This window comes from Panthera onca, chromosome X (assembly GCF_046562875.1).
Source record: "Panthera onca isolate mPanOnc1 chromosome X, mPanOnc1 haplotype 2, whole genome shotgun sequence".
NCBI classification, from domain to species: Eukaryota; Metazoa; Chordata; class Mammalia; order Carnivora; family Felidae; genus Panthera; species Panthera onca.
Window position 1 is genome coordinate 113,454,386 of NC_138357.1, and position 27,899 is coordinate 113,482,284.

The 27,899-nt window shown below is 37.8% G+C and overlaps 1 protein-coding gene across 6 annotated transcripts in view; it reads left to right on the forward strand.

Annotated features, from left to right (window-relative positions):
* The first annotated feature begins 760 nt into the window (after positions 1-760).
* Positions 761-27,899, forward strand: part of RPS6KA3 (ribosomal protein S6 kinase A3) — a 124,993-nt gene continuing 97,854 nt past the window's right edge. The window contains exons 1-3 of one of the 6 annotated variants that reach the window (XM_081794328.1): positions 800-1,226; positions 25,793-25,886; positions 26,797-26,897. Coding sequence is in view for 1 of the 6 variants with exons in the window: in XM_081794332.1 (XP_081650458.1) it covers positions 1,158-1,226 (69 nt within the window). In the remaining 5 variants the exon portion in view is untranslated. The other 5 variants (XM_081794327.1, XM_081794330.1, XM_081794329.1 and 2 more) reach the window with 5 other exon arrangements.

The following is a 27,899-nucleotide window of genomic DNA, read 5'->3' on the forward strand; positions in this document are numbered from 1 at the left end:
ATAATTCCCCAACCTCTGCCGAGAGGAGCGGCCTCAAGAAACATCCTTGTTTTCTTCGTGCAGATTTAGGTATCAAGGAGTGGGGGACTTCCAGAGCTGAAGCTGATGATGCCTGAGGGCTCTGCAGACTTTGGGTGGGGGGCAACTCAAGCAAGACAAATACATTCCAAACATTAAAAATATAACAAGAGCCTCGATTTGGAGAGCCTTAAACCGAGAGCCAAACCTCCAGGGGGCTCCAGGGCACAAAGCCTTACGTGTCCCCGTCGTGGGGTGCGTTAAGGAGGGGGGGGGCAGGTGAATTCTCAGCGTGTGAGCCTGGATAGGGCGGGTCCTGGCCCATTAAAGGATGTGCCCATAGACATGACGTGCCCACAAATACCCATCGAGGAGTCAGACCGAAAAGACACCCCACGCTCCCTCCCCGGGTCCTTGGCACCGGACTGCGCTCACTGCACCTCGCCCATCTCTCTCCCCAGCTAGGCGGGGCCGCTGTTTTCTACATCGCTAAGTATCCTCCGACCTGCTCGGACCCTTGGCAGTTAAAAGCTTCTAGCCTTTCGCTCCTCTTGCCCTTTCCCTCTTCTTTCCCCCACCACCCGCCGACGCCTCCAGATCTCTCCGGCTCGCCCTTCCTGAAAGTAGGCGAGGCCCAGAATCTCCGGCTAGGGCGAGGAAGGAGGGAGGGGCAAAGCGCGGCGGCAGGGGGCGTGTCTTCTCAAGCCCCGCCCCCGGGTGCGCGCGGCGGTGGCGGCGGCGGCAGAGCCTCGCTTTGAGAGACAGGTATCGCTTAGGCGCCATGTTGTGAGCGGAAGTGGGGAGCGCGCGGCCGCCGCTGTTCTGCTGGGAGCGGGCGCGGGAACCGGCGGGGGGGGCGGAGCTGTAGTCCCGGCGGCGGAAGGAGGAGAGGAAGAAAGGGGCGAGACCCGGTGCCCGGCAGCGGCGCGAGGCTCTCGCTTGGCGCGCGGACGTCGTCAGCCAGGCGCGCGGCGTTCGAGGCTAGGTGTCGGCGCCGAGCCCTCTCCCGGGCAGCCGGCGCTGGTGCTGCTGCTGCTGCCGCCGCTGCTGTCGTGGGGCTCGGGTGGCGACAGAGCGGGGCCGGCCGCGGGGCGGGCGGGGAGGGAGGAGGCGGTGAAGGCGGCGGGCCGGGGGGGAAGATGCCGCTGGCGCAGCTGGCGGACCCGTGGCAGAAGATGGCTGTGGAGAGCCCGTCCGACAGCGCTGAGGTGAGTGCAGCCCGGCGGTCGGGGGCTGGTGCGCCCCTCCCCTCGCCCCCGCCGGCCAGCTCCCCTCCCTGGAGCTGGCCACTTGGCCCCTTCCTCTGCCGCTCGCGTCTCCCCTTGGTCCGTGATTCCGGTTTGGGTAGTTGGGGTTGGTCTGTTTGCCCTTCTGTTCCACCCGCACCTCCCCTCCCTCGCTCGGGGGGCTGTGGTGTGGTGGCGCGTGGGGTTTGGAGTGGGCGCTGGGGCTTTGCAAGAAGCCGATTTTAATCAACTTTGCGTGGGGGGAGCGGGAAGCGGAGCGGGGGCCGGAGAGGAGTTGGGAAGTTTGGCCCTGCCTGGTTGGGCCCCCCCTGGATCCTGGTGACTCTGGGGTGTAAGGGAGGGGTATGGATTGGGTTCATTGGGGAGCAGGGACTCTCGAGTCCGGCCAGGGGAGAGAGTTGGTGCTTTGAGTCGGGCGCGCGGGGACTGGAAGGGCCCAAGGCAGGGCTGGCGACCTGTGGGGGTTTTGGTTAAGGGGTACAAGACAGCCAAGGTTTTTGCCTTCCCCCAGTCTGTCTGCCGCAGCGGTTTCTGCTGGTGCAAAGGGGAAAGTGGAAGCCTGAGGTCCTTCCTCCTCCCCCATATCTGAGGTCACTGAGCTCAAGGACCCCGTCCCTAGGAGCTTTAACTCGAATTTCCTGTCCGTGGAGGTGAGAGGGTGTTATTCAAGGCGATCAGCAGCCGCCGTAAAAGGCTTTCAGGTTTTCTTCGCCCGGGGTGACCGTCCCTGAGACACCCAACCGAGTGCCCAAAACCCAAACAGTGTACCCAAACACGGCAAAACAGAATTTCCCTGGACACAGCACAGCATCGAGCTTTTGCAGCCGCCCCTGTCCCAGAACCAACTCGGGGTCTGCGAAAATAATCCAGACGAGACCCACTCCTGGGCATCAGCGCTCCTCTCCGAAGTGGAAAATTAATTCCTGATGGTGGCTTGTCTGTGATTCTTCCTTCTTGACTTTTTGCTGTCTTCTGTCCCCGCAGCGGACTTTGGGGGATTACAGGATGATAGGCTGCGTGTGTGTAATAGTTAGTGAGTGACCCCATTTCTGGAAAGCATGACTGAAACGCGGGGGTGGAATGGGGCAGGCTCCGATGAGTGGTGTACTTGGCGGCAGCCGCTGCCCTGCCGGCCTCCGCAGTGTGAGAGGTGGATAGGGTTACCGGTTACGTCAGTAAGACCGAGGCTCAGTTTGATCTGAGATGCGGGACACTTGCATTCTCGGGTATAATGGAGGGGGAGGGGGATCAGTTCAAATCGCTTTTCAGTTTTTTTCCTAGTCACCTCCACTGCTGCTTAAAATGTTTACTTGCTCTCCCTAACGTGAGCAGAGTTGTAATACTGCTTACGACTGGTACTTAGTATTTTGTGACTTGGACCATATTTTTAAAATCTAAACTAAACCCTGCTCTTCAATGGAAAAGATCTTGAGATAAGTTACTGAATATTTTTTAAAGGAAATCACGTTTATAAGACTAGCAGAATTACATTTAAAATTATGTTAGCCCGTTTAATTCTATAGATGTTTTATGAGAAAATTGAATTTAGAACGTTTAATCATTCTTTGAATGGATAGTGTGAAAATCAGTATGCCAATAGGGTCTTTTCATTCATTTTTTCCTTAATATTTTTTTTTTTTTTGCGTTAAACAGTGTAGCTAAAAGGTTAATAACATGTTCTCAAAGTGCTGACCTTGTGAAAAGAAATCGAATTTGCTTTGAGCCTGATTGTTACATGCAAACGGTAACATTTGCAACTCATAATCAGTCCACATTTCTGCTTGGCACGTATCAATGTGTTAAAAAAATCATTTAAAATTCCACCTTATCCTTTTTCTACATAGCATACTTTTGGATAAGGAAGGCACAAAACTGACACTTAGTATATGCCAGATACTACATGCTATTTCATCTTATCCTTGCTATGACCCAACATAGTACGATTGTGGTCCTCATTATTACAGATTAAGAAACTGAATCTCAGAAGTTAAGGGCCCAAAGATTATAAATAGTAAACGGCAGAGCCATAATTCAAAGCCAGGTGCATGTAATTCATGTGCTTCGCTTTATATTAGCTGCTTCCAATCCTTTGTGGAAAAATTTAGGGTATAAATAAATAAGCCAGTAGTTAGAGGTCATGTATTTTTCAGAAACAGTTATGATATTATAAGCAATCTCACTTGTTAAAGCCTAGTTATTTCAGTTACTGTCATGGTCTCCAGAACCTGGCAGATAGGATTCCATAATTTGCCATGTTCAAAGAATCTTCTTGATATTTTGGCATAAGGTATGTCACACAGAGCTAGTGTTGCCTAGATTAATTTTAAAAAGATTTTTAAAAATTGACTGTAGATATTTTGCCTTTAGTTGTTCAGCTGTTTCAAGTAAATTACTTCTGCTACAACTTTGGAAATTGGAGCCAGTAAGGAAAAGGGTTGAGAATTTTCATTCAGAAGTCTAATATTGGATTTATTATTATGCCTACTATTATGCTATCTCCTCCTCAGTAAGGAGTACTTACCAGAGAGTAATTTTATTTTACCAGAATAAAATCGGTTTTTTGAAAGTCATTTATTTGAGTAAATACATCAAATTTTTTCTCTCCAGGCTGAAAGGTTTCAGGGTTGGTCTCTATAGGAATTTACATTTGTCGCCTCGTATCTCCTAGTAGACTGTGAAATCTTGTAAGCAGAGACTTTTTCCTCTGTATCCTCAGCACTTAACACAGTGCCTGGCACATATGTATTATGGACCCAGTAGATGACCACTGAATGAATTATGACGGTCAGGAATAGGGTGATTATCAATCTTCTTTCTGTTCTTATTTTAATCTTACATTGAAATATGAACAATCTTAAAAGACCTGAGTACCTCACCGACAGTACAGGCAGTTTCTTCATTCCTTTACATGGCCTTCCTGCTTTCAAACCTCACATGGGTTTCATGATGTTCAAAACAAAACAAAACAAAAAAAAACCCTGTGGTTAACTCAAACATGGGTCAGAACGTGATAGGCTAGAACTAGGCCAAATGTTTAAAGAAGCAAATTTAGGATAATAAAGGAAGTACTATGTAAGCAGTCAAGGTTGGTACAAGATTAAAAACAAAATAGCTTCCTAAGTAGTCCAGGTGAATTCACAACTCTTTAATGAGTTATTGAAAGATGCTAGTATGTTTTTGAGTATCTGACTGTTTAGGAGATGGGTATCAAGGACTGTGACTCTTCTGTAAATTCCTTGCCACTGCTCTCAGAGATAACATTTACTGGATCATAAGCCTGACCTCAAGTGACACTTTTTCTCAGTTTTCAATAAAGGATAAATGATAGTAAATTTAAATAAGAACAGTTTTCCAAAATAATAAAACTAAGGTTATGTTTGCTTTATAGAAATGTGCTGTATAAAAATAGCCGCCTTGAATTCTTTTAAATAGCAAGTACCCATAATGAATTAAAATATTAACTACATAAATATTTTCTTTATAAAAAATTGAGACCCTTGTGTTAGAAACCATCTTCAGTGGATGTCCATCCATTTTTATCCTCAAAGATCATATTGGATTCTATAGTATTTCTACTATATTGATATTAGGTTTCTTATATTTTATGTGTAGGGAAAAACATTCTATTAAAGTATGATCATTGATTTTGAAAAAAAAAAATGTTTCATTAAGTTTCTTTTCCTTTTCCTGTTTCATTTGTACCACCTTTCAGGGTTTTTTTCTTTCCCCCAAGTGAAGATCTGAGGACAGGACAGGTATTGTTACATGCCAACTGTTAGTAATAACTGTGACACATTACTGAACACTTCATTGTTTTCACTGATTATGATATAGGATGTCAGTTTTTGTTAAACTTAGGAAAGTTTGTTTTATTTTGACAGCTCTTCCTATACTAATTAGGTTGACCCAAAATGTGAAATTTATTTGGTACATTTAAGTTTTAACATAAAGAGATAAACTTAAAGAAACAAGTATAGGCAGACTTTGCCCTTTTTTTAAAATTTTTTTTAACGTTTATTTATTTTTGAGACAGAGAGAGACAGAGCATGAACGGGGGAGGGTCAGAGAGAGGGAGACACAGAATCCGAAACAGGCTCCAGGCTCTGAGCTGTCAGCACAGAGCCCGACGCGGGGCTCGAACTCACGGACCCTGAGATCATGACCTGAGCCGAAGTCGGCCGCTTAACCGACTGAGCCACCCAGGCGCCCCGACTTTGCCTTTTTTTAAATATGTTTAGGAAATCACAATGAGTATATCCTATTTTTATATAAGGAGAGTGGCATAATTGGGATGTTCACTCTTGACCTAGGACATGATAATCAGTGAATTACAGATTGATCAAAAATGTAGCAGATGATTTATCAGAAGTCTGAATGGCAGAATTGTTGCAAAGATTTTTTAAAAATTTGTCACGTACTAAGAAGTTTATACCATTGTGATCATTAACAAGATTTGCTCTAGAGTTCCATGCTCAGGGACATGTGATATACCAGGCTGTGAATGTTGGGTGACGTGAAAGGCCCCAGTTTGCCAAGTGCAGACCAGATGCTTTAGACCCAGTGATTCAGATTACAGTGTACAACAGTGACATCTTGGTGGTCTCTTGGTAATGCATGAGTGTGATAGAGCTCAGTTGTTTATGTGTTTTGGTGGATAACAACTTTCAAAGCCTTGGGATACAATTGTGCAGACATATATATTATATATCTGATTCCCCAATTCACATAATAGAAAATACAAACAACTGTATTTTAATTCTTGGCATTAGATGTCTTCCCCTCCTGCACTTCAGAATTGATACAGTTTTCCATATCATTAATCTGGAACAGTTAGCAGAGCTCATATATTCCAGTTTGTCAGTTTAATACCAAATAACATAAAAGCAAAGATAAAATAACTATAAATTTTAATTGTTATGAAATATAGAGTTAAAAAACACAAATGTATGCATTTTATGAAGCAGATTTAGGATAAAATGTATCCATATAAGACACAAGTTTTTCATACATTTTATATATCAGTTGCTAGCAATTAAATATTTCAATTTTATTTATCTCCTTGAAATTGAGAAGGTACTTTATGAGATAATTTGAATGTATGGCAAAGTGTTAAAGAACTTAAGCTGTGGAGCCATACAGACCTGGTTTTGAGTCCTGGCTCTACCACTTAATAATTTAGTAATCTTATGCAAGTTGTTTAAGGTCTCTGTGCTGCAACATTCTAATGTGTAAAAAGAGGGATGAAATAATGCCTACCTCATAGGGTTGTGGTAAGAATTAAATGAAATGATAATATATGTAAGGTAGGTGGTTCAGTGCATGGTTTAAGTGTTTAATAAGTAATATAATGAATCCTGTCTCTAACCGAATTGTCTGAGGAAGTTCTCTGTTTTTCCTCTGGGGTGATTTTTTCAGAATCAAGTAGAGCAATTAAAAATGATTCGTTTGATCTGTTTAAACAGATCCATTATAATATCCGAATATAACTGTAAGGGTACGGTAAATGCAAATCTCTTGAATCTTGTCCCTTTTTGTATTGTTCCCCTCTTTGATATCTTCTTTAAAAGGGGAAAACAGATAAAGAACATTTGAAGAATATGTGTGGAAGAAGGAAGAAAGAAAAGTTCACATTTCAACATTGGTCAAATTGGAAGGCATCTCATAGTCCATGGCATACCATTGTTCAATTAGCAGTGTTTTTTTTTTTTTTCTGTAGTGATATAGAAGATAACAGTGTATCTTACACATGATAGTGTCTTATAATCGATGAAACCTGGTGTATCCTGGTTGTCAACTTCTTGAAGGAAGTATGTCCCTGAAGAAATGTATGAAGTCAATATATAGTCTCAAGAAGTAGAATTTTAACTTACTTTCTAAAACATATCAAAACAAAATGTACACACTTTTTATACTTTAGGATTGATTTTGTTAATTTCACTTTTTAGGGACAGAAATTAATATGGCACACCTCCCTCCTCATTACTCTAAATACATTTGTTTTGGTTATTTGAATATGCCATGAGGAACTGTTTTTTTCTGTCTAGAAATATAATACTTTGGATTTGGTCTGTTATGCGGTATTTGTACTTAAAGAACTTTATGTAGGGTATACAGCATTTTTAGTTGGGAAGTCTCTGGAAATAATGGTGTATCTGTGCCCCAGCAACCATCTCTGCCATCCAAAACCGAAAACATACAAACCAAAGGAGTGAGACCTAATCAAATGAATTTGGGAATTATAGAGTTAAACAGGGTTTGACCAATGTCTTTACTGCATAACTTCATAGAACCTTGAAGATGATGTTATCTATGATGAATCTGCAAAAAGGATATAGCCTACAGCATTTGAGACTTGATGTCAGAACCCCTTTTTCATGAACCATATTGAAGTCTCAAAGGACACAAGTGCTTTGAAGGACAGTTTTGGACAGTCTGATAACTATAGTAACATGATCCAGTATTGCCTGCAAATGAGCTGTTATGTTTAATTGACTCTATCAAAGCTTTTTTCTTTAACTGTCAAGAGTTTTTGTTTGATTTTGGATTGAAATCTTGCAAATTAGATTGTAGAACAATTTTCCATCTTAATAGTGGGCTAAACATTTAAATATAATTTAAATAAAAGCTTAAGATAACTTAAACTTTTTTATTCCATGTTCTGAAAATTAATGGTCATATTCTACCATAATATCAAGCTAATTGCCCTCATTAAGTGGTTTCTATATTGACTTGCTCTGTAACTTATGTCTCAAATTCTTAATTCTTAAAAACTCTTTTTATCATTTGGCAACTTTATGCTGCCATCAACCTGCCTACCTCCCCCACTCTCCTTTTTAAATTAATTGCTTGTAATTTGCAGTTACTAGAAAACAGCTAAGGTTAATGATAATTTGATGCAGTCATTTTTAACTTGGGAACCTTGTTACACTTGCAGCTTACCAAATAATGTAAAATAACATCCTTACCCTTTTCATGATCTCTGTGTGTCGTATACACATACCTCTGGGATCGAGGGCATTTTGGACACATTACCTACTGATAAACAGTGTTTTATGCTTCAGCGTACACTGACTGAATGGCTCACTTCCTGGCATTGCCTGCTCTGCATATTTACCTTCCTCTCTGGAAGGTGTCAGCTAGAAAGGACTGTGAATAAGCTAAAGAGCAGGCAGCTATAAGATGGAAAGCTAGTCCTGCTGCCCCTCCTGGATTTAGGTGTCCATGTTGTCTTTTGGAGATTTTTGTTGGGATTTTTTTTTTCATGAAATAGTGCTAGTTTCCTGACTATTAGCTACCCTACATTTATGTGTAAACCAAAAATGTTGTTACACTTCCTGTCATTCTTCTATTAGTATGAATAGAATTACAGCAGTAGCATAACTTAAATCAGATTTCCCTATCTTAACTAGTATATCCATGGTATCTTACATACCTTAAAAACTAATTAATGTTTAATCTACCATGTAAATTGACTTTTATAATCTTGATAATGATGGTCTCATCTTCAAACCTGACCTGGTCATCTAGATCTCTGTGAGCTTGCCTCTAATCCTGTGGTCCACAAAGCTTGTTACAGGAAACTTGGTTCTGTCATTTGATATGTGTTAGAAGTAGATGTCAAGTCTGAATAAGTCTGAAGCCAAAGATCACTTTGACATAATAGATTGCAGTGTATCTCACATACAGTGTTTTGGGAGAAAACTTGTCTCCAGAAATGTCATAGGACCTATGCTAAACACCTCTGTTACCCAAAACGTTATTTCAATTTTTCACTTTTAGGAGCTTGAAAACAATATAAAATAATTGAAAGATTCACTTAAAAACAAAACAGAACTTCTAGATCAGCATTGTTCGGTAGTCACTAGCCACATGTGGCTATTGAGCCTTGAAATGTAGTTAGTGTGGCTGAGGAACTGAATTTAAATTTAATTTGAATTTAAATAGTCGCATGTGGCTATTGGCTACCACATTGAACAGCACAGTTCTAGATTATGGGATTAGTACAAATCCAACTTTTTTTCTACACCAATGTTTTTCAGCCCTGCATTCTATTATTTGTTATTTTGAAATTAATAGGCTAAAGCTTTTTCTAAATGAAAACATATTTACTATGCTTTTTCAAATTATGTTTAATCAGCTTTGTCTTGTTCCTCGACTACCCTGAAGATTTTTTATAAACTCTACTACGTGGTATATGCTCTTCAAATCACCATTCTGCACTTTCTACAGTTTAGCTAGTTTTACAGTGACCTTTATCATTGAAGTGATAACACCAAGCACTGGGGAAATTAAGCTATCAAAAAATGTTGCATTTTGTTCACTATACTGTGCTAATTAATACTAGAAAAGTGGATTGATACATCCCATAGATTAATGTTTACTGGATGCCCTCTCTGAATGGACACTGTCTATATCAACTTGAATGAGGTAGATCTAATTCTTCTCAACCTACAGATGAGGAAAGGAAGCCTAGAAAGGTTAACTAAGCTGCTCTTGGTTGCACAACTAGTAAGTAGAGAAGGCAGGATTCAAACCCAATTATCACAGGTTGCAAATTCCATTGACTTTCCACTAGACTACCCTGCTTGAGTTGAGAACAGCATGTAGGTGAGTGACTTGTTCAAGATGAAATCTCCTATAGGGAGAAAGGTTCTAGGTGGTTTACGTGAGAAGATATTTCTATGGGAAAGTATAGGTAGAGTTAGAAAAGTGAAATGGGTATTACTCTCCAAATATACTATGGGTTAAATAGGCTTTTGTGAGCTGGCCTGAGAAACAGTGTGACATTGTACAGGAAAATGTTTTGGTATTTCTAAACAGCTGTCTTACAAATGAACATTTGAAATAAAAACTACAGTATTTGGAAAAGGAGGGGCTGCCCAGATGTTAATTATCAGCTCTTCACATAGAAGTCCCTAGGTGTATGCTCAGGGAACTGTGCTCTGTTTTTGAATTGCCACTTATTAAATCATTGTCTCCTTATACTTGCATCTTTTCAGAAAAGTGTATTTGACACTCCCTCAAAGTATCAGAAAATAGGATATGATTCAGTCTGAAAAAGTTACCATCTATCTTGCTACAGTATAAGAAAAGGAAATTAAAGAAATTTTGCATAATCATTGGCAGGTTTTTTCCTTTGTGTGGGTTTTTTTTTTTTTTTACCTGTTAGGTTAAATAGCCCTAATTAAATTTTTTAAAAATTGTGATATGATTTACATACCACAAAATTCACTCTTGTAAAGTATACAATTCAGTGGATTTTAGTGTACTCACAAGGTTCTGCAACCAGTAATTCCAGAACATTTTCATCACCCCAGAAATAAGTCCATGCTCATTAGATGTCAGTCCCTATTCCTTCTTGTCCCCATTCCTAGCAACCAGTAATCTACTTTCTCTATAGATTTGCTTCTCCTGGACACTTCGTATTAATGGAATCATATAATATGTACCTTTGTGTCTCACATCATTTAGCAATATTTTCAAAATGCATCCATGTTATAGCATGTATCAATGCTTCATTTTTGGGGGGCTGAGTAATGCTCTGCTCTGTGGATATACCACATTTTGTTTATCCACTTCTCAGTTCAGGGACACTGGGGTTGTTTCCACTTGTTGGCTATGGTGAATAATGCTGCTGTGAACATTTTGTACATACATTTTTCAATTTTCTTGGATATATATCTAGGAGTGGAATTGCTTGGTCATATGTTAAGTCTATAATGTTTTAAATAACTGACAAATTGTTTTCCAACTTGCTTGAACCATTTTACATTGCCAACAGCAGTGTGTGAAAGTTCCAGTTTCTCCACATTCTCACCAACACTTGTTACTTTCTTTTTCATTATAACCATTGTAGTATGCAATAAGTGGGATCTCATTGTGGTTTTTATTTGCATTTTCCTAATAACTAAGAATGTTAAGGATCTTTTCACCTGCTTATCATCTACTTGTGTACATAATTGTGCTTATTTTTTACTGATTTGGAGACTTAAATGGAGTGTTTGCTCTAATGCTGTTAATCCTTATCTATGCTTTGTTGTACACAGATCTTCCTCAATTTAAATTGGGTTATGTTGCATCATAAGTTGAAAATATCATAAGTTGGAAATGCACTTAATACACGTAACATACCAAACGTCATAGCTTAGCCTAGCTTACCTTTAACATGCTCAGAACACTTACATTCACCTAGAGTTGGTCAAAATCATCTAACACAAAGCCTATTTTATAACAGTGTTGAACATCTCATTTAATTTATTGATTACTGAACTGAAAGTGAAAAACAATTATTTTAAGTGTACTGGTTGTTTATTCTCATGATCACATAGCCACCTGGGAGCCATTCCTTGCCACTCCCAGCATCATGAGAGAGTATTGTACCACATATTGCTAGCCCAGGAAAAGATAAAAATTCAAAGTGTGGTTTCTACTGAATGAAATTAAATACTCATTTTGCACCATTGTAAAGTTGAAAAATCAGAAGTCAAACCATCATAAGCCAGGGACTGTTTGTACATATTTCTTCAGAAAACTTAGTTTCAATCTGTGCTTTCAATAGATTTGTTTTCATTTTTATATATGATAAATTCAAAGCTTTTCCTAGAATACTGGTTTTCCAACTGGGTCAGTAGAGCCCTATATTCTATGGAGACACCTTATGTTACCTCATCACCTGGACTACCCCTTTTCCCAGCCAGAGCAAAGTTTCTAGAGAACACAATGAAGGATGTTAATTATAGGAAATGATAGCAAGAAAGCAAAGAGCAAAGCAATGGTTTTTTCCTTACAGTCTCTTCAGTCTTGTTATACTGTTCTATAGTTTCTTATTTAAAGCAAGAGTACAGGAAGTAATGGAAGGTCAGTCAAAACCAAATGTCTAGACTCTCCAAAATTAAATATAAGTCAGTAGATAAATGAATTCAAGAATCCATTTCTTAGGTTAGGTGAGATATACAGGTGTTTCATTTAAAGAATTAGGAAAATGCAAAACAAAACCGTTTGCCTCCTTTCCTTCAAGTTCTGCTGGCTATTGGTATAATTCAAGAGGAATAACTATCACAATGGATTTTGGTAGCAGAGTTGGTGTTTCTTAAAGAGAGATATGTAACAGACAAATTAAAAATAAGATTACCTTTGGATTATCGAAAAGAGCTCATAAATGAATTTTAAAGTGAACTTTTCACCCTGGCTGTTCTGAGTGTGTAAAGTATATTACTAGGTGATGACGAATGAAACAGAATTTTTTCCTTTAAAATATTATAGTTAAAAAGTACTGAAGTGGACAGGTAGTTAAATAACATGAAGCAAGCTAAATTAGCCAGGAATGTTATAAACAGATATAATTGGAACTTTAAGAGAAAATTAGGATCCATAATGCTCTAGCAATTTTCCATAGTGCATTTTTAACCATAATGTAGAAGACTAGAAAGTAAATATTATTACCCTTGACACCCAATAAAGTTCCTTTTAAAATACACATACACATACAAAGAAGATAAATGTTATTTTCAACATAAAATTAATTACTTGGGGGTAGACTTCTGGTTCTGCCCAGCTGGAGGAGCCCTATTCCTCCTAAGTTCTCTTTTACAGCTAAAACACCTTAGACATAACACATCAAACAAGCACAGGAACACTGAAATGTGGAAATAAGGCAGACTTCCTACAGACTTTGGTACTCAAGGAATGACGCTAATAGTGAGTTCCTTGGGTTTTTTTTATTGCCTCCCATATATCTTGGACAGTGTCCTGTAAAAGCCTCCAACCTGAACCACCAACAGGCACAGACAAAAAGGGCATCAGGAAAAGTCTGTTCTCTTTAGCCAAGTGACTGGGGAAAGGGTAGCCGAACAACAGTTAATTTTTTGGTAGGACCTTCCCTACTATAGCCAAACACCCCAGAAAAGCCCTATCTTACTCCAAAGAAGCAAGTGGCAGTGCTTGAATTCCTCCACCTGGTGATGTTAGCTATGCACATCAAGGACCTCATATCTCATTCCCTGACTAGCAAAAGCAGACAACACTTTGATTCCCCCCAGCTGAGTGGTTTTGACAAGTGGAGTAGGAGTCTGATCTTCCCTCACTGCCCCCCCATCCCACCACCTGCAGAAGGACGTGATGCTGCCACTAAGGTAGTGTCAGTGGGGTCTAGGAGCCAAGTTGAGTCTCCACCCCAATCTGGAAACGAGACTTAACAAAGTGATATGAGGCAAGGCTAGTCCCCAGTAAGCCTCCTCCTCCCCTTTGTTACTGAGGAGCTGAGCCTACCCCATCACTCAAAATCAGCAAGGCAGAACAAGATGATTGGAGGTGGACTAGTCAACTCTGCTTCCCTTCCTTCCTGATGTGATTGGGGCCTGGTGGACAACTCAGCCTCCACCCCCATCTGGCATCTATAAGGCAGAACAAAATGGTGGATGGCAGGGCTGGTTGGCCTTCCACTTATCCTGTTAGATGGGCCCTTCTGGAAGCTGAGCTCTCCACTCTACCTTATAGCAACAAAGCAGTGTGAGTCATCCCTCTGCTTTCTGTCTCCCTTTTGTCAATGTGATCCATCAGGGAGCTTGCACCCCTACTCAGAAGCAATGCGATGGTGCAGGTTGTTGCCCAACCTTCACTGGGACCAAGAATGTAGCTGAACTTCCATCCTACCCCTGTTCAAAAAAGCAAGAGTCATTGCTCCTATTTTGCCAGGGTAGTTTCTGTGGGGCCCAGTGGTAAGCTGAACATACACATTCACCTTGCCCTCACACTGCATCTCAACTGGTGGACTGCCTGCTAAAAAAGATTAAGTAGGATCCAGAGTCTTATCTCCAAATGTCCATTCTTCATTTGAAGAACACTATACTAAGAACCAGGAAAATCACAACATGAATGAGAAAAAAGTCAATTGATACCAACACCAGGATGCTTCAGATGTTGGAATTATCTAACAAGGATTTTAAAGCAGCAATCATAAAAATGCCCCAGTGAGCAATCACAAACACGTTTGAAACAAATGAAAAATTGGTCTCAGAAAAGATATAAAGCAGAATATGGAAACTTTAGAACTGAAACATAGAGTAACTGAAATTTGCTACGTGGGCTTAATAGAAAAATGGAGATAACAGGAAAGAATAAATTTGAAGATAGAACAACAGAAATTGCCTGATTTGAACAACAGAGGAAAAAATGAACTGACAAAAAATAAGAAGAGAGCATTAGGATTCTGGGGAACATTAACAAAAGATTTATGGTGGACCTGAGGAAATAATGGCTAAAACTTGCCCAATTTGGCAAAAGACAAAATCTTACAGATTCAAGAAACTGAAACCCAAACAAGGTAAACCCAAAATCTATGCCCAGACACATCAAAATCAAACCTTTGGAAATGAGAACTTGTTTAATGGGTATAGAATTTCAGTTTTACAAGATGAAAATGTTTGGAGATCGGTCATACAACAATGTGAATATGTTTATTTACTTAGAGGGAACAAGAACATGGTCAGAGGAGGGGCAGAGACAGAGAGAATCCCAAGCAGGCTCCATGCTGTTAGCCCAGAGCCCACTGTGGGGCTGGACCTCATAGATCGTGAGATCATGATTGAACCGAAATCAAGAGTAGGACACTTAACAGACTGAGCCACCCAGGTGCCACTGTAAATATATTTAACACACCAGTGAACTGTACACTAAAAAGTGTTTAAGATGGCACATTTTATGTTGTATTTTACCACAATTTTTTTAAAAATTTAATCAAACTAAAAGGCAATCTTGAAAGCAGCTAAAGATAAATGAACTATTACATATAAGGAAACAATGATTCAAATGATGACAGATCCCACATTAGAAACCATGGAAGCCAGAAGAAAATGGCACCATTTTTCAAGTGCTGAAAGAAACGAATTGCCAACCCAGAATTCTATGCCCAGTGAAAATATCCTTCAGGAATGAAGTTATGTTCAAAACAGTCTCAGATAAAGGAAAGCTAAGAGAATTTGTCTATAGCAGACCCTGGAAGAATGACTACAGGTAGTTCTTCAAGCAGAAAAGAAATTTTAAAAGAAGGATCTGGAAATATCAAGAATAAAGGAATAACATGAATTATACAGTCTTTTCCAGAAAAAAAGAAGAAAACACTTCACAACTCATGTTATGAGGACATTATTGCCTGAAACCAAGACCTAAAGACAGTACGGAAGAGAAAGCAGTATAGACCAGTATCCTCAACAAATATTAGCAAAAGAAATCAAGTAACATATGAAAAGAAACGTACACTGTGATCAAATGGATTTTATTCCAAGGATGTAAAACTAGCTCAGTATTCAAAAATCATTTGGTATAGTCCACCATATTAAATAGGAAAAAAAATCACATTGTTAATTGTGCAGAAATGCATTAAACTGGATTAAACATTCATAACAAAAACTGATCAAACTAAGAATAAAAGGAAACTTTCTCAGTTTCTTAAAGAACATATACCAAAAACAAAACAACCCACAGATAACATCATACTCAATGGTGAGAGACGGAATGCTTTCAATATCAGGAAGGAACAAGAGAAGGATGTCCTTTTTTTAATGTTTGTTTATTTTTGAGTGAGAGACGGAGCACAAGCAGGAGAATGGCAGAGAGAGAGAGAGAGAGAGAGAGAGAGACGGAGACACAGAATCCAAATCAGGCTTCAGGCTCTAGGCTCTGAGCTGTCAGCAAAGAGCCTGACGTGGGGCTTGAACCCATGAGCCATGAGATCATGACCTGAGCTGAAATTGGACACTTCACCAATTGAGCCACCCAGGCACCACAAGGATCTCCTTTCTCACCACTGCTATTCAACATAGTTCTGGAAGTTCTTAACAGTGTAATAGGCAAGAAAAGGAAATAATAAAATACATACAGATTGGAAAGGAAGAAATAAAACTGTCCCTATTTACAAGTGAAATGATTATCTCCAGTGAAAATCCGAAGGAATCTACATAAAACTAAAAATAATAAGTTCAGCAAATTTGTAAGATACAAGATGAGAATCCAAGAATAAATTATATTTCTATATACTGACAATGAATGTGTGGAAACAAAAATGAAAAGCAGTACCATTTGTAATTGCTCAAAAAAATACTTAAGTATAAATCTAACAAAACATGTATAGGACTTAAATACTGAAAACTAAAAGTGCCAATAAAAAAAATTCAAAGATCTAAATATAGAGAAAGGCATGCTGTGTTCATAGGTTGGAAGACTCAGCATACTAAGGATATCAGTTCTCCCCAAATTCTTGTATAGGTTTAACACAAGCTTATTCTAAAAGTTATATGGAGGGGCGCCTGGGTGGCTCAGTCGGTTAAGTGGCCGACTTCCGCTCAGGTCATGATCTTGCGGTCCGTGAGGGCTGTGAGTTCGAGCCCCGCGTCGGACTCTGTGCTGACGGCTCAGATCCTGGAGCCTGTTTCAGATTCTGTGTCTCCCTCTCTCTGACCCTCCCCCATTCATGCTCTGTCTCTCTCTGTCTCAAAAATAATGTTAAAAAAAATTAAAAAAAAAAAATAAAAGTTATATGGAAAGGTAAAGGAACTAAAATATCTACTACAAGATAAAAATAAAGTGGGAGGATCCACTCCACCCAATTTTAAGACTTGCCATATAGCTTTAGCAATCAAAATTCTATGGTACTGGTGAAGGGATAAATACATAGATGAATGGAATATAATATAGAACCCAGAAATAGATGCATACAAGTACAGCCAGTTGATTTTTATCAACGCAAAAGTAATTTAATGGAAAAAGGATAGGCCTTTTCAACAGTGGTATGTGGAGCAATTACAGATCCATGGGTAAAACAATAAACTCATATGAAAACTAATTCAAAATATATCATGGTGAAATTAAGAGTATACTTATCTTGAGCACTGAATAATGTATAGAATTGTTGAGTCTCTATGTTGTACACCTGAAACTAATGTAACACTGGTAACTATACAGCATTTAAAATAAAAAATAGAAAATAAACTTTCTGCTAAAAAGACACACAGACACACAAATCAACTCAAACAGAAAAAAATATGTATCATGGATTTAAATGTAAAATATAAAACTTTTAGAATTGAGACCTAGAAGAAACCTTCAGGACTTTGGGCTAAACCGAGAGTTTTTAGACCAGACACCAAAAACACAATCCATAAGAGAAAAAAAAAAGTAGACTTTATCAAAATTCAAACATTTGCTCTATGAAAAAGACCCTGTTAAGGGGATAAAAAGACAAGGCATAGATTGGGTGAAAATATTTGCAAACTTGTATCTGAGACAGGGCTTGTATCTGGAATATATAAAGAACTCTTAAAACTTAACTAACTTAAGCCAACCAATCCATTTAGAATTCTGACCAAAGAAATGAACAGATATTTCTCCAAAGAGGATATATGGATAGCAAATAAGCATATGAAAAGATGTCAGTATGGTTAGCTATCAGGGAAATTAAAATTGAAATCATGAGATAATCACTACACACCTATTAGAACAGCCAAATTAAAAAATAGTGACAATACCAAATGTTGGTGAAGATATGGACAGACTGGATCCCTCATGCATTGCTAGTGGGAATGTAAAAGGATACAGCCTTTCTGGAAAATAGTTTGGCTGTTTGTTCAAAAACTAAACATAAACTTACTCTGTAACCCAGCAGTGATAGTCCTGGGCATCTATCCCAGAGAAGTGAAAACATATGTCCAAACAGAAGTCTGTACACAAATTTTCATAGCATCTTATTTGTAATATCAAAAAATTGAAACCAAATGTCATTCAGTAGGTGAATGGTTAAACAAGCTGTGGTACATCCACGCTGTGGAACGCTACTCAGCAACTAAAAGGAATGGATTATTGATACATGCAGCAGTTTGGATGGATCTCAAGGGAATTCATACTTCATGAATAAAGTTACATACTGCATAATTCCATTTATATAACATTCTTGAAATGCCAAAATTGTAGACCTGGAGACTACATTAGTAGTTGCCAGCGTTAAAAAGAGGGCAGGAGGGAGGTGGGTTATAAAGGAGCAGCACATAAGATCCTGGTGGTGATGAACTGTCAGTATGTTTATAGTGGTGGTAGATACAGGAACCTATAGTGTGATAAACTGTGTAGAACACATGCACACACAAGAACCTGTAAAACCAGTGAAATCTAAATAAGGTCTGGGCTTTGTACAGTATACATTTCCTGGTTTTGACAGGAAGTTAATGTAAGATGCAACCCTTGGGTTAAAGGTATATGGGACCTCTCTTATTTTTCCAACTTCCTGTGAATCTGTAATCATTTCTAATTTAAAAGTTAAAAACAGCACTAGATAAAATTCGATGTCTATTCTCAATTAAAAACTTAGTAAAATAGGAACAAAAGGGTGTTTCCTTAATGTTATTAAAAAACAGTCTCACTGGGCCCCTGGGTGGCTCAGTCGGTTAAGCAGCCGACTTCCGCTCAGGTCATGATCTCTCGGTCCGTGGGTTCGAGCCCCGCGTCGGCTCTGTGCTGACAGCTCAGAGCCTGGATCCTGTTTCGGATTCTGTGTCTCCCTCTCTCTGACCCTCCCCCGTTCATTCTCTGTCTCTCTCTGTCTCAAAAATAAATAAACGTTAAAAAAAAAAAAACAGTTTCAGACCAATAGCCAGCATCATGCTTGATGGGGACATATTTTAAGGCAATCTCATTAAGATTATGCCTGCTGTTTTCGCCTCTATTTAACATTCTGGGAGAGTTTACTAATGCAATTAGACCAGAAAATCAGAGTATTAAAAAGAATAATAAAGGATTACTATTCATAGTTGATATAATCATCTACTTGGATAATCTAAGGAAATCACTAAAAAAGTTCTTTAAAACCAGTGAGAGTCTAATAAGGTGGTATTATACAAAATATATTAAGAAATCAATAAGTAGCTTTCCTAGTTAGAAATGGGTAATGGAAAAAAAGTCATCCAAAACAGTAAAAAAGATTAAATGTTTGAAAATCAACATAATAATCAAAGGGCAGGAACTAAATGAAAAAATTAGTTGCATTAAAGAATAATTTGAATAAATTGATAGGAAAGCCGTGGTTCTTTAAATTATTTTCAGTAGGATTTAAAGTTTGTTTTTTCTTATTGTTTATTTTTTAAGAATCGAGGGTAACTTTTTATTCTGTCTTGAATGAACCCAGATTTTTAGTTTTTAAAAAATTTCTTACGTGTTTAGTTACTTTATAGTTTATCTGAGCAATTAATAGTAACAATTTTTAGTAAAATGCTGTTATTAATAGTGTTTATGTTTAATATATGCAGCTAGAATTAGTCATGGAGTTATAACTGGAAACTATATCTTTGATTATTTTTTCAGAAATAAGCCTTCCTGCCAGGTTGTGTTTATACCTGTGGTAATTTTTAAATATGTATACACATATTTTTTTTAATGAGTGAGTAGTTTGGATTGTTTTTTCCCAAGTAAATTCAACTCCCAACTTGTCTAAAGCACTTTGTGTTAAGATCCAACTTCTACTACACAAATAGGAATTTTGCTTGAATGTTAAGCTCTAATTTATTGTGTATTTGAGCAAATCCCATTCTGTCTTGTTTTACTTACTTGCAAGCTATTATTGCTGCCTTCTTTTTGTTCATAAGGATGTTTGTAAGACTGTATATCTTTATTTTAAGTGATTGTTAACCATTATATTATCACTAACGTATGTTGGGTTCACTTCAGCAAACATTTAAGCACCACTTGTTTTACCTATGTGGAGACAGAGGAAACAGGTTCAGGTCCTTTTGCCACAGTCACATAACAGAAGTTTGGGCTTTTTTTTTTTTAATTTTTTTTTTAACGTTTATTTATTTTTGAGACAGAGAGAGACAGAGCATGAACAGGGGAGGTGCAGAGAGAGAGGGAGACACAGAATCCGAAACAGGCTCCAGGCTCTGAGCTGTCAGCACAGAGCCCGACGCGGGGCTCGAACTCACGGACCATGAGATCATGACCCGAGCCGAAGTCGGACACTTAACCGACCAAGCCACCCAGGCGCCCCCCAGAAGTTTGGGCTTTGAAGCCCATCATCACGCTGTATCTGTTTTAGATAGGAGGGCTTCATTAAGCCTCTGGAAACTAGATGAAATCATTAGACTTGTTCCTGAGACTCTTAAATTAGCCAACGCAAGTAATGCATTAAAGAGTTATCTAGTACTCAGATTTTTAGCCCTCTAAATGGAAGTGGATCCATTAGGATATGAGACTCATCAGAATCCTCTCAAATATTTGTACTTGTCATTTTCTCTGGCAAGATGAGCAGGAGGAAAGAGAAGCTAACACTTGAACCCCCTAGACCCTGAACTTTACCAAAACCTGCAGCATAACTAGTATACAGATCTTACGGATTAGAAAACTGAGGCTCATGTTAGGTAACTTGCCCAAAGTCACACCTACAGTAAAGGGCAAAGTCAGGTTTTGAAGCTTAATATGTCAGACTCCAAAGCCCATGACCTTTTCTCTACACTGTGATTTCCCAGACTTGTCTAATCACAGGAGTCACCTCAAGTACCTGTTTAAAAAGTGAAATACCATGAGGCCATGGGGCTTCTGGAACTTCTGACTCAGCTTGGGATAAGGCCAGGTAATATATCCTTACCAGGAGTCTTAGGTGATTCTGGTCATCAGACAGATTTGGAAAATACTACCAACTCCATTAGAGTACTAAGAGGTGGGACTTGAAGGTATTAGGAAAGCAGGAATAAGTTTGGGAATTTAAAAGGCCTTAAACAACAAGTTGACAATTAGTTTTCAACACAAATGAAATAAGAATAGTAAAATTGGGGGGCACCCTGCTGGCTGTCAGTGGAGCATGCAACTCTTGATCTCCGGGTTGTAAGTTCCAGCCCCATATTGGGTGTAGAGATTACTTCAAAACAAACATAAAATCTTTAAAAAAAGAAAGAAAGAATAAAAAGATTAGTAAAATTGGATTCTGGAAATCATAAAATTGGTTTAGGTTCCTTATTTTGTGCAGAAAAACGGTGTTTTATTTTCTTAGTATTTCTCTTTCAGATGACAACATTTAAATGATTGTTCTTTCATATTCTCCTTGTTTACACTTGGGAACAAAGGCACCACTGAAGGATATAGATGAAACTGTAGTTTTGATGCAGAAGAGAAAATAGGAGTTAGACTTAGAAATAGCATCAAAACAGGGGCGCCTGTGTGGCTCAGTCGGTTAAGCGTCCAACTTCAGCTCAGGTCATGATCTCACAGTTCATGGGTTCAAGCCCTGCGTGCATCTCTGTGCTGACAGCTCAGAGCCTGGAGCCTGCTTCAGATTCTGTGTCTTTCTCTTTTTGCCCCTCCCCCTGTCGCGCTCTTTGTCTCTCAAAAAATGAATAAACATTTAAAAAATTAAAAAAAAATAGGGGCGCCTGGGTGGCTCAGTCGGTTAAGCTTCCGACTTTGGCTCAGGTCATGATCTCACAGTTCGTGGGTTTGAGCCCCGCGTCAGGGTCTGTGCTGACAGCTCGGAGCCTGGAGCCTGCTTCAGATTCTGTGTCTCCCTCTCTCTCTGCCCCTCCCCTGCTCACACTCTGTCTCTCTCTGTCTCTCAAAAATAAATAAATGTAAAAAACAAAAAAAAAACCATAAAAACAGCTTTAAATACAGAATCTGTAATTTTCTCAGGTGTAAAAGCTCTACAAATTTTAAATAACTTTAATCCTTAAAGTCACAAGATTATAACATTCTCAAGCTGGAAGAGCTCTTAGATATCCACATATTTTATGGATGAAGAAACCACAACTCAGAGAGGCTTAAGGACTTGCCCACAGTGCTGTGGCAGACTTTCAAATCCATGCTGACCAAGGTTCCATCAAACTCATGGATTGCAGATAAGTACCAGAAAATAATGACTTTTCCACAATCATACTGCTTTTTAGAAGTTAGTTTAGTGGCAAATCCTGTTTACCATAGATTCCCTACTTTATCTAATTTTATGGTTTCTTCTTTTAAATGCCCTACTGAGAGTGTAAATACATTCAAAGGGATCGCTTTTAGGAGATTATGCAATTTGAAATACTGTGTCTGAACAATATGTTAGAAAATGAACCATTACCTTCTTAGAATAGTGTATTTAACAAATGGACACTTTCAGAACATGTGTAAATTGTGGAGGAACTCAAGCTTTCTTTACTTTTTAGTATAAATTTTTATTTTATAAATAGAGAAAAATGAGCATAGGTAGATGTCTGTACATGAATTCTGACTAATATGATAGCATTTCTGTGTAGGAGTATGAGCTTTGAATTCAGACTTGAGTTTGGTTATCTTATCTGCAAACCTGATAGCTCTGTGATCTTGAGCAAGTTCGTAACTCAAGTTTTTCTTCTCTGCTATACATAATAACATACCTCATGGTTTATTAATGGTTGATTGGGATTAAATGAGAGAATATATGTAACATGGCTAACACTGTACTTCGAACAAAAAAACCACTGTGTAAGTGATGATTGCCATTAGTATTTCCTTGAACCAGTAGTTATTTATAAGAATGTTAATTTCTGAATGAGTGCTTTATTTTACTTCTTTATCAGGTTCTTTATCATAATCAGAAAATATCTGTACAATTCCTGATTTGAAACATTTTGTATTTACTTTATGATCTAGATACAATCTTTATAATTTTTCATAGATACTTGAAAAGAACATTCTTTTTACATTATAAAATTCAATATCTACCTATTCTAATGTAAATTACTTCAGATACTTTGTCCTTATATTGTTCATTATGCTAGCTTATACTAGTGTGCTGAAGTTTCCCCTTCTATTTTGTGTTAATTTCATGTTATAGTCCCCAAAACATCTTTTGTGTTTTGTTGTTATTCTGTGACTTAATGTTGAATACTACTTTGCATTTATTATTTTTAATGTCTTGTTTGAACAAATAACATGCTAATTATAGAAGATCTAAAAAAATAGTGAAACCTATGCAGAAGGAAAATAAACAATTTTACTCTTCTGTGAAATATCATTATTAAAAGATTTAAATGTGATTAAGAGTAGGGGTTTTAGATTCAGATTTGGGATTGAATTTAGGCCCTGCTTATTAACCTTAGGCAAGATATTAGACTTCTTTATTTATTTTGACAGATATTTATTGAACACCTACTGTGTGCCAGGCATTTTGCTAGGGCCTGAGGATATAGTGCTTAAATAGATGGACATACTCATCTTGAATTAATTTCTTCATTTGTAAATTAGTGATAATGCCTCATAGAGTTGATAAAAGCATCAAAGGTGATCTATGGTACTTAACATTTGCCTGGTGTATGGTAATTGCTCAGTAAACAATAGCAATTATTATCCCTATATGTATTAAGCACTAATTGTATTTTTAGTCCAAATCAGATGACCTTTTTAATTGGATTAAGGTTTTTGCCTTACATTTTATTTTTGGCCTTAATATTACACTTTATTTTTATTTGTCCCTTGTGCTATTTTTACCTGTTTTCTTTGAATTTCTCTTTAAAGCAGTAAGTATTTGGGGGGGCTTGGGGGGTTCAGTCCAATAGGCATCCAACTCTTAATTTCAGGTCAGGTCATGATCTCACAGTTCATGGGTTCTAGCCCCATGTCAGGCTCCACACTAACAGCACAGAGGCTGCCTGGGATTCTCTCTCCCTCTCTCTGCCCCTCCCTGGCTCTCTGCCTGTCTCTGTCTGTCTGTCTGTCTGTCTCTCTCTCTCAATAAACAAACTTTTTTTAAAAAGGCAGTAAATAGGGGCACCTGGCTGGCTCAGTTGGTTAAGCATCCAACTTTGGCTCAGGTCATGGTCTTGTAGTTCATGGGTTGGAGACCCACATCAGACTCTGCTGACAGCTAACCCTAACCCTAACCCTGGGGCCTACTTCAGATTCTGTGTTTCCCCCTCTCTCTCTGCCCCTCCCACTTGTGCTGTGTCTGTCTCTCAAAAATAAAGGGTAAAAAAAAATTTTAAGGCAGTAGTAATTTTATTGCTGTGTATATATAGTAATATATATAGTAATAAAATAAAATATATATATATATTTTTTTGAAGGTTTAATTATTTATTTTTGAGAGAGGGGGAAAGAGAGAGAATCCCAAGCAGGCTCTACACTGTCAGCATGGAGCCCAGTGCAGGGCTCTATCCTATGAACCATTAGATCATGACCTGAGCTGAAATCAAGAGTCAATCACTTAACTGACTGAGCCACCCAGGCACCCCAAGAGAATAGTATAATGAACTACCATATTCCCATAAGCCACCCTCAAAGATTATCAACTCATGTTTCATCTATACTCCCCTCACCCCCCATACATACTCTCTCTTCTTTTCCCTGCCTCCAGTGGATTATTTTGAAGGTAATCCTAGATACATCAATTTATATGTAAATATTTCATTTGTATTTCTTAAAAGATAGACTTTTAAAATACATAACCACCATACCATCAAAACTCATAAAAATGTCAATAATTCTGTAATAGCATCAAATTCTAGTAAGACACTTTTCTTTTAAATAGACACTTTAAACTTTACATTTCTTACATTATTACTTTTGGAATAATTTCTATTGTAAGTTTTTTATTCTTGTGGTTTGTTTTTTTTTCTTTTGACATGCAGATTGTTTTTGTTTGAGGAGGTTATGAAATATTGAAGAAAGAATTATAGAGCTGGAAAGACCTGGGTTTGAGTCTTACTCTTGCTGTTCACTAATTGACTTTGCTGAGCCTTGGTTTCCTCATCTGTAAAATAGGACTGAATTATACCTACCTCATGTTCTTAGGGTTGAATGTGATGCTTTCGTAAAGTACTTTTTATAGTCTTTGTCAGTTATTATCTTCTCTAGTGATTTGGGCTGCAATAAATAAATACAATTTTTGGTTATTGTATGGTTTCTCAGAACGTTGCAAAATGTATATTTATTAGGTAATTACGAAAAATAGTGATTTTTAAATAATTCTTTTAGGAAAGAGAGAATTGAGAATCTTTTTCTCCATTCTTCCACTACCTCTTTTGTGTCCACATTAATTTAGCCTGAGATTACAAATCCTACCTTTAGCTTTCTAAGGTTTTATATTGTTTATATACTTATATCAGCTATTTACTCTTCATTACTGACCCTTTCTCCTTTAGTGGGGTTAATTATTTTATTCATTTGTTTGTAAATATTAAGTTGGTGTCAGTATACTTCACCAGTTCTTTCCGACCTCAATATTCTTAAGTTCTTACTTTGATTCTCTTTCAATGGTCTAGGACATACCTTTGAACAAATTATGAAAAAAGGTACTAACAGGATGGTGAACTTTTATAAGACTTTGCAGATCTAAGAATAATTTCCTGTGACCTTTGTACATGAAAAACTAGGACAAGGTATACAATTCTTAGTTCATAACTTTCCCCTTTCAGCTCTCTGTAAGTCATTACTTCATTGTCTTCTGGCATTTTATTGTTGCAGAGGAAAAATCTGAGGTCAATCTGATTTTAGTTCCTTTGAAAATAACCTGTTTTTTTCTGCTTGTATGCTTGTAGGATTATATCTTTATCCTTGAAATTTAAAAACATTTGCCAGGACATGTCTTGGTGTTGATGATCTCTGTTGAACCTTCTCAGTCTCCAGTCTCAGGTATTTTTTTTCAGAACTGGAAAGTTTTCTTATACTTTTGATTGATTAAAATGCTGTTTTTTTTTTCTTTAGGAACATCTGTTATTCATAGATTATTTCTATGTCTGTCCTCCATAGTTTTTTAATATTTTCTTTCATTTTTTTTCATTTATTCAAGTTTGTCCTCTGTGGCATGGATTCTGTTTTCTGCAGTGTCAATTCTGATATTTGCTGTTCACAATGCAGATTTAATTTTGGCTACTGTGTTTTCATTTCTTAATTCTTACTTCAACATACTCCTGTTTCATAAGCAGAATTTCCCTTAGGGGTACACTCTAAGAAACATAAGATGGGGTTCAGGCCTAAAACTGATCTATTTTCTGAGGCCATAACCACAGGACTAGACAGAAAAAAAAGCTTCTGAAAGGGTCCTCTAAAACTTAAAAACATAGATATAACCAGAGGTCATTTCTACCCTAGTCTAGAAAGTAGAACAGTCCTGAGTAATAGCAGGTGTTTAGTTACTCAAGGAATAGCAAAGCAAGCATAAGGGCACCTTAACTAGAAATAATGGATTTTTCTAATATATTGGTTGTTTTTTTCTCATTATAAAAAGAATAGATAATAAATGCATATAATTTTGAAAATACAGTACAAGAAGAAAATCCTAGGACCCAGGTAACTACTGCTAAGATTTTATATATGTTTTGCCAGTTACATGCACACATTTTGGGGGGGGTGCAAAATTGGGGTCATACTATATAGTTGTGTATCCTTTTTAATTTAATATATTACAAGCATATTTTTGCATCATTAATTTTTTGAGGCCCTTATTTTAAGCATTGCATAGTATTCCTACATATGAATAGATGTGTTATGATTTATTTAACCAGTCCCCTGTTGGTCATCTAGATTGTTTTCTATTTTTCAGTATAATGAGTATGATGAATATCACTGTACATAAGTCTTTATGCACATCTCTGATATTTCCTTAGGATAAATGAGGAGCTGATTCTTAATCCTGTCATATTGGTAAGGATTATATACATTCCTTATTAAGAATATAAAATGCTTGTTTCTTATTGTTTCAATGTGATTGCATAGAAGATTCTTTGGATTCTGAATAATTTGATGGTATCTGAACTGAAATTCAAGAGAGGTTTCTTATGCCTCATCCTCAGCACCTTCATGCAACTTCTATTCCATATGCTTTGGGCAAGAAGACCACTGCTCCTATCAGGGAGCTTGGAAGGCAAATATACTTGTGGGAACTTGAGGGTGGTAAAAGAATATTTATATATTGTCCTTGTTTATTCCTACAACCTGGGTCTCCAGATTAGCACAGTAGAGCTCTGGAGCCTTTCTTTTCCTCCTCCCTTCCTATTATTTCAGGTTCTTATTCTCTGTGAGGAATTCTTTTCTCCCAGTGTTCATATGTATATTTCATTTTTACATAGGAGGATGTCAGTAGATACTTTCTAGTAATCTCAAGGTAGCATTTTACTAATCATGTATCTTTTTTTTTTCTTTTTTTTTTTTTTAGTTCTAGTATACTCATACATGATGATCTCCTACTGGGCTCAAAGCATTTTTAACGTATTTTATATTTTCTTCAAAGGTATCAAACATCAACTCAGAAATGTGCATTGTTGTAACATGCCATTACAATAAAACAATCTGTTTAATAAAGTTGCTTAAAACGAAACTTTTATTTAGTAAAATATTCGTATTTTTTAACATTTCAGATTTTTTCTTAAAGTACTTGGGAATACCCTAGAAGTCCTGAAACCTTGGTTCAGAGTTACTGATTTGAATTGTTCATCCTCTTGAAACCAGAAAGATGATCTTAAGTGATCATTTTATATCACAACCTTAGAAGTTATTTTGAAAAGAATTCCTGCTGAAATGCAAGCTAACAGTCTCCTTTGTCTGATTTGTTCTGATGAGACCCATATTGTACGTTATTCTAAATTTTGACTTTTACACATTTCAGACTAACGGAGTAAAGCATGATTAGCATTTCCTAACCTTTTC